This window comes from Magallana gigas, chromosome 5 (genome assembly GCF_963853765.1).
Source record: "Magallana gigas chromosome 5, xbMagGiga1.1, whole genome shotgun sequence".
Taxonomy (NCBI): Eukaryota; Metazoa; Mollusca; class Bivalvia; order Ostreida; family Ostreidae; genus Magallana; species Magallana gigas.
The window spans coordinates 7,314,157-7,326,772 of NC_088857.1; the positions used below are offsets into that span (position 1 = coordinate 7,314,157).

The window sequence follows — 12,616 nt, forward strand, 5'->3', positions numbered from 1 at the left end:
TAGATCTTTGTCAAGTTCGAATTTTTCTTGCATGTTTTTGCTAGTCACCTGCACGAGGCGATCAATTTGATGATTTATACGTGATATGCAAGTATTTTTGAAGTAGTTGTGTGCATTATTGCGGAGACGAAGTTTTTATGTAGTACGTCCCAAGGCAACCCAATTTGTAGGGACTGATGGACTAGGTATAGAAGGTCCAAATTTCTGCCTCAGCGCCGCTTGGAGACATTGACACAGAAAGCTAAAAGACGCCTTGCGTTCAGTAATTATGTTACAACAAACGGAGGCATTGCGAACATGGAAGACAAAGGAAAAATGTAATTATTTTGACTAGAAATGATAGAAGGTTTATTATCTTTTTGAAGAAAACTCTCTTCTATCATGATAAGGAATTTATTTCTGAAATTATAGTCCAAGGTTGGCTTTAATCGAAAGGCATCAGTCTTTGAATTGAGAGAGTGGGAATTAAGTTATTGTAACTTTATCAGCGACGGAGACGACGCTTTACTAATTCAGTTCATTATGGAGTAAAAGGGGAATCTTCTGTACACTAAAGTTAATTCTTTTCGTTGTCGAGAGATACAAAGAACTTCGATCAATTTTTCAATTACTTTACGGGAATTTTTTTTCTCTCTGAAGAAATTGATTGCATAATAATCATTAGACAAAAACATAATCTTTCCAATTTAGTAATTGCAGAGAAGTGCGAATTAGATATGCTCTTTGAAGAGTAAATGGATGCCATTTATCAAGCAGTGAATATTTTGTAGAAGTTGATAACACAAAGGTGTAATCAATGTCAAACAAAGGCTTTTTTGTTACATTTTTGTAAACTTTAATTCACTTAAATGCGAAATGTAATTATCTGCGTTTCTTCGATTTCACAACTGAAAGCGTTTCTTTTTATCCTACAATTCAAATCAATGGGTGTACGGCATTTTTTTTACCGTAAATTAAAAATAAAGTCTTCGCGTCTATGTTTTTTCTTTCATTACACAATGTGTAGACTAAAGAGTCAGTCATCTGCTGATGTCACATACCAATAGAGAGAGAGAGAGAGAGAGAGAGAGAGAGAGAGAGAGAGAGAGAGAGAGAGAGATGTGGGTTTGATCCATGTTTGTTGTAAATTACAGCGTCAGAGTTGTTTCATTTTTAATTCGAGACCGTCGCTTACCTTTTCCTATAAAGATACTAGTACTTACAAGGCATCGTAATTTTTTGACTCCACACTTGAGCTGTGGTTTTTTAAAATCGCATTTTTCGACTTAAATACAAACAATTTAAAAAAAACAACAAATACATGCAAGTTGCGCATTTAAAAATATTATGCATATTTAAACATAATTTTTTATAATATCAATCAAAGTTTTGGCCTCATATTTATTAATTATCAGTATAAAAGTTAAAAGGGGGACCCATGCCCCTGTGGATAAAATATGCTCGCATGTCTTTATACCTGGAATATCATGACAAAACTATGCATTAATAATTCCTATCTGTTGCAAAACAGAGCATCAGTTTTGATTCTTAGCAGAATTGGATAGTAATATCTTTGCAGACAGCACATGGTTATATTTTTTGAGATTTATTTCCTATGAGAGAACTAGAAATAGAAACCGGACGTTTTATCCCACTCCCGCCATGTTTTTCACATTCTAAAGTACACAATTAAATGATGTATTTATCCAGAGGAGAATTAAAAAATCGCAGAAGCATAAAAAAATCTTACGGGAACTAAACTGGAGATGTATTAGAAAACATACAATGTAGGTAACACAGCTGCAATAATATGTTTCCTCAATTAAAAGATAGAATACCGGTGTCATAAATATTAGGACTTAGAAATTAGAATCTTATTTTATGCATTCAGACGTTAAGTGTTTATTGTATGGGTCATTCTCAAAAAAGGTGGTATTTGGTTGTTCAAGGGCACTAGAAAGTATAATCCTTGATTTTTGCCAAGTTTCACTTTTGTGCTACCTTTGGATATATATTAGTATACATATTGGTATATATACAGTTAATTCTAACAAAATCTTAAAAATTTGGAAAGTTTATAAGTTGATTTTTAGACATTATTTGACTGTTACAACTCGGAGTTTGCGACTTTAAATAGGTTTTGTAAAGGTATAATGACCCTTTCTTATTAAAATTATAGGGTCAAGGGATGAACGATATGAAAAATACCTCTCTCGAACAAAAAGACGAAGAAAATATATGAACAATATTTTTCAGCAAGATAAAGGTTGTCTGTTCTCTTTTTTATGTCCATGGTGTAACGAAACAAAATATTGGCGTGTAAGAGTTGTCATTCTTAGTAATTTGAAACATAAATGATGCCTCCTTATTCCCATCGTATAGCTATAAACAATGATAGAAGACAAAATAGCTGATAATGAAATTTACTCAATTTTTTTCTTGATAAGTAAGTAGAAATGAATGTGTAACTTTTTATATTGTCTTTGGGCTAACAAGAAATACTAGGAAAAAGAAATATTTAGACACTCTGGAAAACAGACAAACTATTGCTATGTGTTGTTGAAGCAGATAACATGCTCTTTTACTCTGAGGGAGCAGTAATTATTTAGCAGAGACAAGTTAATTCATAAATATGTCCTTGGTGTAACAGTCCTTGGTGTAACAAAAACAAAAAGTTACACCATAGACCATCATTGTTATCCCAGAGACTATAATTTACATAATTTATTTTTTGGAGAAAGACATGATGAAATTATTAAATAAAATATATCACAATGAATCACATTTGTTAGTTTGTGCTGATATATAATGTCGATGCATCTGTTTGCTGTAGAACTAGATTATTTCTCAATCATGCAATATTTTGTTACTCCAAAGACACATACAATTAACACCAAGGACATATGACCCAAAATATTCATTTTTAAAAATTTAAGTATTGTCAAATCAAATCGAATTTATCAATTCAAGTATGATTAATATTGAATATGATATCGGACTTATAGCTTAAGCCAAATTTTCCCTAAAAAATATTAATATCTGACTTTAAACAAAATGTGTTACCAAGGACTTTTAATGTTACACTAAAGAGTATTTCAATTCCCATGCATGTATTTCTGATAGAAAAATTAATAAAACTAAAATTGTATAAATACATTTTATGACAGATTATGCAATGTTTTCAAACAGGAGTATAATAAAATACTAATATTATTCATCAACTAGATGGAATGGTGTCCATGGTGTAACATGTTGTGTCTTTTGTATAACAAACTTAAATTTTAAGCCTGAACTTGTAGAGAATAACAGTTACATGTATAATATATCTGCTGAAATGTGCATTTGGTAATTTTGAATTCATTTAAAATACATTCAAGCTGTTAAAACAAATTAAAATATTAAAACTTAGATTCTTATAACAGACAAAGTCCATGGTGTAGCGCAAGTGTCCTTGGTGAAACATATTGGAACTAAATTGTGTAAATAATTTGACTTTAGGGGCACTATTATGCACATTGATAATGATTAGTGTTAAATATATGCATTCATAAGTTATAGCTATGAAAACATTCAGTTGTCTCTATTTCAAAATCTGATATTTTCGTGTTTAAATAAAGATTGTCCTTGGTATAACATTTGGACTAACAATGATTGTCCTTAGTGTAACATCCCTTATTTTGTTTTCATTTTCAAAGATTTACAAAAAATATTGAGTTTTTTTCACTTAAGATTATTTTTCATGTCACTTACAAGTGTCTATTAAAAAAAAATCAGACATTAAATGGAAAAGAAGTTTTCAGTGTGCAATACAATGTCATTAGATAGATGCATATTTCTCATTCACAAACCAAATATGAAAATTTAAGGAAAACACACTATTGAATTCTTGTTTTAGGATTAAGTTCAAGAAAAACTTCAGAAAATTTAACTTTAAAACCAAATTAAATGCATGAACAATAAGATTTAATGAAATTTATGAATATTTCTTATGCGTTACACCAAAGACTGTTTTCTTTTCATGTGGTTGTAAATATCATATTTTTATAGATTTTCATTTGATGTACTGTTGGCATATTTTAGCAAACAAACAACATGATATGCCCAATACAAAATATGATAAATTCAATCTGGTTGTAAGTACTTTGTTTTTAAACAAGTGGTACTTGAAAAAATCCACCTTTTTTGAGAATGACCCGTATACACAGTGTTTATTATACGACTCACAATGACGCCAGGATTAAATGTATTCTTGCAGATAAATTATACGTCATATCACTCCATGAGGCGTTCGTGGTCCATCCTCATCTGCAATTTTCAGTTGAAATCTTATATGGCAAGATTAATTCCAATCCCGATATTTCTTAGCCGATAAAGGCCAAAAATAACAATACAAAAAACATGATAAAAATATATAACGTTTTTATTACACGTTATCATATAACGAACGCATATTTATATAAATATCTGAATTGAGAAAAAAAAAGGTTACCATAACAACAATCACAAATATCTTGGATTAAAACTTTTTTGTGAATGAAATATTTTCAGAGGCTTCACTTTTATTTTCATGTAATTAAATAATGTATAAAACGGGGTGAACGGATATTCATGAAAGACGATCCCTTTCTCACATCGGTCTGCATCAGGTTAATCAACTGCTTCAAAGAAAGCGACGCCCAAGAGGAAACCAATCAAATGGCATGGCGTTTGTTTATTCTTTGACATTGTAACAAACTTCAGGGAAAACAACTTGATATTTGGACAGAATATTAGTATTTGAAAGGGTTAATAGCATCAAAGACGACCATTAGGTTTCCCCACCAGCCCCCATTAAATCACCGCTCTCTTCTTCAGCAAAACAAATAGCTGGAATCCATGATCAAGCGTTACCAATTACATACGCATATAATCAATGGTAAAATATGATTGGAACAAAAAATATTAAAACATTATCGAACCACAATGTCAGTCTTGTTTAGTCTTTTAAAACCGTATGTACTATCTAAATAGATCAACAAAAACTCTCAGTTTACTGAATAAATTCCGTACGAAGTTCAATAATGAAGGCGCCACACAAACCGTGGAAGGTAAAAAGATGAGGCATATTTACAATCTCAAATGTTATTGAATGACTCTTGTAGATCACGTGAGTGAACACCCAAAACAAAGTTATCCAAACGGTTCTCATTAAGGTGACACCTTTATATCGTCAATCTAGCTGCATCAAGCGTAATATTATCGATTAAAATCCGTTAAAACTTAGATCCCTATATCTAATGTTTCACGGTTACTAGAACCGCTACAAACAACCGTCATGCTGATGAATTAATAATTTCGTTGCAGTGTACACTAAGTGTTATGTGTACCATAAGAGTATCTGGTTGATGTATAGTATAATGATCAAGAGTAAAATAAGTTTCCAGCTTCGTTGTTCTCTTAGAGTGCTTCCTAATCACAATTCGTTTAGAGAACCGAGTTCTTTGTTTGTCCTCAAACAAATCTAAAGACCTGAACAAACACGAACCTTGCTCTAATGATGCATCAATGGTACAGCCAGGTGAGTGATTTCCTATCAACTAAATGATACGCCACAATTCAATAACAATATCATAGTTAACTAACGACAACAACAGGTAAACTGTCATAAAATCGCTATGATTATTGTTCTGCATAAAAAATGTCCATAGCGTTGGCCGTATAATTTACAAAAAATGGAAACCTATAGATTTCTTGTGACAAAAATAGTCTATTATAAACCCACTTCGTGGTATATTTATATTCATTGTAACCAAGCAGAAACAAGTTGTTTTTTCTGCAATACAGCAATAACAGTCATTATCGGTCGTCACTTTGGTGTGTCTTTCAATAGCACATTCACGGAAATCTGCCTTCCGATGATTTGGTTCCTGTGAATAAAAACATGGGTGGGAGGAAGGAAACGGTTTTTATGCTATTTCACCAGAGAGCCAATGAACTCCTACGGCTGCGTAGAAATAAACCAGCAACACGTCAAAATTCGCAAGTATCTCTAAGATAACAAACATCTCTCTATGGCACTAGAAAACCCCTAAGACCGGCAGTCAGACTACTGGACTTCAAAGGATGGGAATGCATTACAATGTGCTGGAATGCAGACATCTGGTTATCTCGGTCTTCTGTCGACACTTGATTGTCAACCCTGTCCTCTGGTGACGTTCGTGATGACGTCAGTAAGGTTTGTTACTATGGATATGGGCGTGCTGGAAAGCACTGGCTTGTGGAGAAGATTGTTATTTCCTCTTACTGAAAATTGAATTAAAAAAATTCGTTAGCACTTTTGTATCTAGAAATATGATTGTTAAAAAATCTTGACGACGTCATTGAGGATATTCATTTTATAGCAAATTTTTTCCTAAAATGGACGAAACACTCAATTTTAACACTTTATACCGGATCATGCTGTCTACCAGTAGATATTGGCATTAAGTTGTCAAAAGATATACAAGCTAAGAAATTATTCACTGCAAATCACTCACCTAGATCATCTATCTTGTCGGACATGATCAGGGAGACCATTACCAAGAGGGCGCTGACCGTGAACATTGTCATGGAAACTATCATCACGGCGCGTGCTACGAATTTCTGTCGCTTGGTCCGAGTGTCCATATGAATATGTAGATCAGACCTCCTCGGGGTGTCTCTCACTAAAAACTCACTCAGTAAACTTCTGGCCACTGATGGGTCAATATAAAACACATTTTTATCGTGATAGTAGTCGGTGTCGGCCATGATTTCGATGTCATCATCAGAGAAGCTGATCCCGGTCCAGTGGGCCTGTCCCGCTCGCCACTGAGCTGTCCGAGCACTGCTCACGTTCTCTGGATGACTGTGGTCCAAAGCTTTGTTAGTTCTCTCATACTGAATGTATTCTCGAGATTTGACACAGTTTTCACACAAGCACTCACCCTCCTCCACGATTACGTCTTGGTTTCCGTACGTTGCTCGCATAGCTTCTTCGCGGCAACTATCACAACTGCACTGTATTTCTTCATTATCAGCCGCTGGGTTTTCACCACCGAGTGCGCCTCCCCCCTCGCTGTCATTTGGTAGAAGAGGTTGATACGTTAAATAACTGTCGTCTGATAATTCCGAGATTTCCGTGTGTTGTCTCTCCAATTTCCCGCGCTCCTCCCGATCGGAGCCTCCTGATGACGTTGTATACGGGTACTTGTCGGAGTACGTCACACCGCTGGCGGTATCGTCGTCAGACAGTAACTCGCTGGTTTGACTCATTTTTACAGTTACACCTTGCAGTCCCTAGAACTTGTAGCGACTTCAAAACACCCGCAGCTCTCAAGCAATAACTGTAACGAAAATCAATTTGAAGCTGTTAATCTACCAGTGCCTGCGTCTGTAACGAATTTTTGATTTTTTAAAAGTGAAGTGCCGAGAGGAAAACACAAATATATAGCAGTGCACTTATGGAGCGTGTGTTGCTAAAACATGCCATTTCTTCAATTAGTTGTAAATATGTAATTATGGAAGATTGCCCATTCGCTAATCTTCAATCGGCTGATATTGCAAAGATCCTTGCACAACAAATGAAGCTGTCCTTTAAGCTCTTAGGCTCGTTATATTTAACCATGAATGATTTCTCTAAATAGCTAAAACACCGTTACACCTGCGAGGCGATGCCTGTTTTTAACATATGAACTCAGGGATATACCATTAGATTCGATCTGTTGAGCTCTGTGCTAACTCGCCGTAAGCCTCTGAAAAATTCATTAGCTTCTTTTTGAAATATCTCGAGCAAAGAAGTTACAACGCTAAAATTAATCTCGAGAAAAGTATAACATCAAGGGATACCTTTTGTGGGCTCCGTTGCATGCAGAATCGAGGAGATCGATTTCATTTCATTCCCTTGGGATTGTCTGCTGACTGATACAAGGGGAAGATCCTCTAAAAAGATAAAAGTAATAATTAAAGCCATTAATTACTTTGGATTATAATTATAGAAAAAATCTGTAATACGGAAGAATAAGGCAACAAGGATAAATATCTGAAACGTAAATGTAAAACAAAAGTCTAAATTCATTTTTAATTAGAGTTTGATATTCAGCCGTGCCTTTAGATTATGTTAGAATTATTTGTTGGATTTTGTTATAAAAAAAAACCCTCGAGGATTTCCAGATACCTCATAGCGTTAACACTGCCAAAACGCCTTGATTTCACGGTCACTGATTGTAGGACCGTGAGCGGAAACACGCTAAAATGTGGGTTTGTGTGTGTGGTTTTTTTTTTGGTACTCTCCTTCTCTCACTCGTAACCCGTAACTGTCTGATATCGTATCACTATCATAAGTGTCTTTTATTAATTTTCAATCTTAAGTTGAAAATGATTACATGACTGTCATGTAATCATTTTCAACTTTAGATTGAAAATTAATAAAAGACAAGTATCGTTTGCGTGTGGTCTTTTAATGCTTCATGTTATTTGGAATATTCGCGTACAGGTACGTAGTAATTTATATTCACATATTAAAAATCATAAGAATATAAAACCCGACTTTCATAGCGAGAAAATAAGCCCAGCAGTGCCGCATTCTCATTACCGGTCTGTATCCATTGTTCTGTGCTGTTTTATTTCAGATACGACCGATTTTTTTTCTCCACGAGAATAAAACAAGTTATATCTCTCAATCGTAGACGGGTTTGAAGAGAGTTTCTCACGAAACTCATCAACTTAATATAAAACAAGTTCAGGCCTTGAACCTTTCCTTACTATATCGCCTGAAATAAAAAGATTAGCTTCCACACCGTGATTAATCATTGATGATTACTGGAGGATTTCCTTCAGAAAGTAATGAATAGCAAATTCTCATGTCCAAGAAAACAGACCCGTCTGTCCATATATAGTGTCTTTGGAAGACAATGTCAAATTGCAATACTGGTATAAATATAGAATGTAAAGAATATAATGGACACTAAAGGTCAAATAAGGTTTTACTATATATATAAATATATAATTTAAAAATGATAAATATCCAGAATAAAATCACAAATTGATCCTATTAACCGCAAACGTTTTCGCCATTCCTGGCTCTTCAGGCAGTTATGTACAAATCGCCTTTATTTCGCATTTGTACATAACTGCCTGAAGAGCCAGGAATGGCGAAAACGTTTGCGGTTAATAGGATCAATTTGTGATTTTATTCTGGATATTTATCATTTTTAAATTATTTAAAACTGTGCCGATTTATTTTTTGTTGTATTGGGAAATTATAAATATATATATATATATATATATATATATATATATATATATATATATATATATATATATATATATATATATATATATATATATATATAACACACTTCTTTAAGGAGGTTGTGTGGTCAATAAACAGACCTTTATTTTATTGATATGACAATTTATGCTATTTGGTAATGACAAAATCAATAATATATTCTAGCTTTAAAATTTGAAAATTTTCCTTTTACAATGTTTGATGATGCCACATGAAGTACGGACTACTTGTGACAGAACACAAGAACATAGATATAAAAACCCACTTTTAAAAAAAATGTCACCGCATGCAAGAACAATGAGAAATCGTTGCTAGGAAAAACCGCACCCGTCATGCAACCTTCTGTTACAGTAGGTTTTGAGCAATCATTTGTATTGTATCTTCAAGGAAAGAAGAGAAATAAAAAAAAAAAGCCGCGTTAAAGACATTAAGTATGGAGCTGTCAGAAATGCACTAGTTTTGACAACCGTGCGTATAACTGCTGATCTAGATAAGCCAGAAAAGATGATTCATTTAAGTGAGTACGAACAAGCTTGGGACATATCCTTGGGCGAGAACTGAGTACTATAATTATTGTAGTGCTTCAATACTCGGTGAATCTTAACGAAGCTTGACAGAAACTGCACATGGGTGGGGAATTATGTCAGAATCTGTCAAGGTCTATAATACAGAAACTTGCACCGCCGGAAACTTGGAAATCAAATTTTTTTTATATCTCATGAATTTTATGTGCTTGTTACGAAAAATTTATTTTTGTTTTAATTTTGATTTGTAAAAATCGATCGAGTTTGTAAATTTTTTAATGAAATCAAAGTAGCCGCTAGCAAGGCATATTCAATCAATTTTGCTTGCAAGTTTATTGAGCGTATTATATTTCCACGGAATCGTCTTTTGGGAATTTTTTTTTTAAAATAATAAATAAATAGTTCTTGGTTTCTTTGCAAATCTTCAGGTTATCCATTTTTTTCTGTACAAAATCAAAGGGCGGTTTGAATTTTTCATATTTTCTCGGCATTTTTACGCCATTTCCATTCCATTCCGTGGCATCTGTTACTCTTATCAACATGATGGTATCATTTTATATCAATACAATCTCATATGCATTATTATGGCGTCTAGATATTCAAGGAGGTTTATATACGCAGGTTCGAGGGTGTTTGAGCATCTTTTTATAGAATCCGATTTCATTTAACATTGATGATACCCCAAGTGTTTGGACACCTCTCACACATGTATATATTTACACATCCGCTATTCCATGGGCTAATCATTAGACTTAAATTCATAAAAGTATAAAATATTGACGAGAATGATATAATTCCAAGTAAATGAAAATGAAAATTATTGATTCCTCGCAAGCCGCGGCTTTATCTATAAGTACATATTGGTCATTTTAACGACTCTGGGGAGCTCGTGACATCAAGATGAGGACACACAAGAAAGCAATCAACAATAAAAGAAAACCATACAGACCGATCCCTGAGTGTATTTTCTGCTTCATGAATTGTTTCATTTTACTTTTTATAAAACTGAAATTTGACAAATGCAGCTACCGATATCATTTGCTTGAAAAAAAAACCCGCTGTATTTATAAGTTCTATCAGCAGATTTAATTCATAGTAACAATTACATACTAACGAAACAAACACTCTTCAAACGCAAATTGTCAAAACAGTATTTAAAAAGTAAATACATTGCTAGTATAGTTGAAACAAAATGTAGTTTAATTGAAGAAATAAGTTAAAATACGAACATAAAAAGGGTCTTATTGCATTTTAAGGAATTAAGGGTTACACTAAATAGAGACCATACCTTAACAAGAATTGCCACTGGTAGAATTTGAAAAAGTTCCGGTAAATCATAGTCAACCAATCTCTGTGCTCACAGTGATATACTACCGACACAGTCAAGATATGTTTAGAACATTTCACCGTATTGATTGGAGTCGGCAACAAACAGCGTATTGTTACAAGTAATCACGTGACGTTTCCCGGCATTCCACCGCCATTCTACGAGCTCCGTATCTTTTCCACCCCTTGTTTTTGTATATAGTATTGATTCCTTTAACTTTTTTAAAAAGATAACAAAAATCAATTTATCGAATGAAATGTAGTTTATCCTTTCAACCGAAGGAAAGTCTAGCAATTAACTGTCCTAACGAACGACTACTAACGCTGATAGCACTAAAGCGGCGATTTGCGTTCTGTGATACCAAAGGACAAATGTTCACGCACCATTCATCAAGAGAAACAGTGTATTGTTAGCGTCGGTATTACTACAACATTATTTCTATTATCGCGGTAATCGCTTTGCTATTTTAATTAGACTCACGCTTTTAACTGTATCTGAAATAGAAACTTCAAAGAATATCTTAATGAATTAAAAAGAGAATATTATTGTTTATTTCTACAACCTTAAGTCAAATAAATTTATGACTTAATAAAGGGTGCATTCTATAGATGTCGCACAAGTATTTTCTTTTTCTTTTGGTTCCTTTTAAAAGATTTTGTCATAAAATGATTTACATACACAGAATAAAGGCTGCAAGACTAAAATTCCAAATTTCTGGTTGTATCGAACACCATGTTATTGTTTTGATAGGTTAATCTTTGTGAATGCAAAAGACATTGATTTCCCATTACAGGACATACTTTTATCGTCGTCATTAATATTCGCAATGTTGATATTAGCGGAACTTTTTTTTGTAAAATTGCGTAAAAAAAAATACTAAAAATACTCTCTAAACAATATCGTGAAATGGGTAGCTTTTAGTGATACAGCTTGTTGTCATCAGATGCGCGGAATGAGTCAAATTATCGTCGTATTTAAATGAAAAATCTAATAACTACAGGTACTTCAAGTGGATAAACAAGTTGTTTATGCATTTCAAGGTGTGGCGAAGGCAAATCAAATTTTACAATATGCTACCAGCTAATAGAAAATATATATATAGACAAATAAAGAAAAACGTTAGAATGCTTAAAATATTTTTGGTAAATAACAGGACATCCATTACATGTATTTGATAGAGTAGACTAAAAGGGAGTGAAAAAGAGGTCCATAGGTCACACTGTTCATCTAAGCAAACAGCAAACATGTATATATACATTTTCCATTGTCTTTGGCTGTGATAACAATGCGAAGTGCGAATTTAATCGACTTTGTAATGTATATTCCAATACATATCACCAATGACTATTTCATTATTTTGTCGTACAGTTGCTGAAAATTAATATAAATATATAATTATAAGTAATAAAGATTCATTCTTTGAATATTATTATGTGATCAAATACGATCGGGCGTCATCAAAACTATCGTAAAGCCATTCGGCCTTAATGGATTTGA

General features: G+C 33.4%; 1 protein-coding gene across 1 annotated transcript; it reads right to left on the reverse strand.

Annotated features, from left to right (window-relative positions):
* Window positions 1–4,381: 4,381 nt before the first annotated feature.
* Window positions 4,382–11,398, reverse strand: LOC105345334 (uncharacterized). The gene is made up of 4 exons (XM_011453454.4): window positions 11,081–11,398; window positions 7,825–7,917; window positions 6,495–7,322; window positions 4,382–6,261 (listed from the first exon to the last, which is right to left on the reverse strand). The coding sequence occupies exons 3-4, from the start codon at window positions 7,249–7,251 to the stop codon at window positions 6,152–6,154; spliced, it is 867 nt and encodes a 288-aa protein (XP_011451756.3). The 5' UTR covers window positions 7,252–7,322; window positions 7,825–7,917; window positions 11,081–11,398; the 3' UTR covers window positions 4,382–6,151.
* Between the last annotated feature and the right edge of the window lie 1,218 nt (window positions 11,399–12,616).

Excerpts from the sequence above, each read along its gene's own strand:
- LOC105345334 (XM_011453454.4), bottom strand. The coding sequence starts at position 7,251 with ATGAGTCAAACCAGCGAGTTACTGTCTGACGACGATACCGCCAGCGGT. Across the intron at positions 6,262-6,494 it reads CGACAAGATAGATGATCTAG|TAAGAGGAAATAACAATCTT; the intron begins GTGAGTGATTTG and ends TTCAATTTTCAG.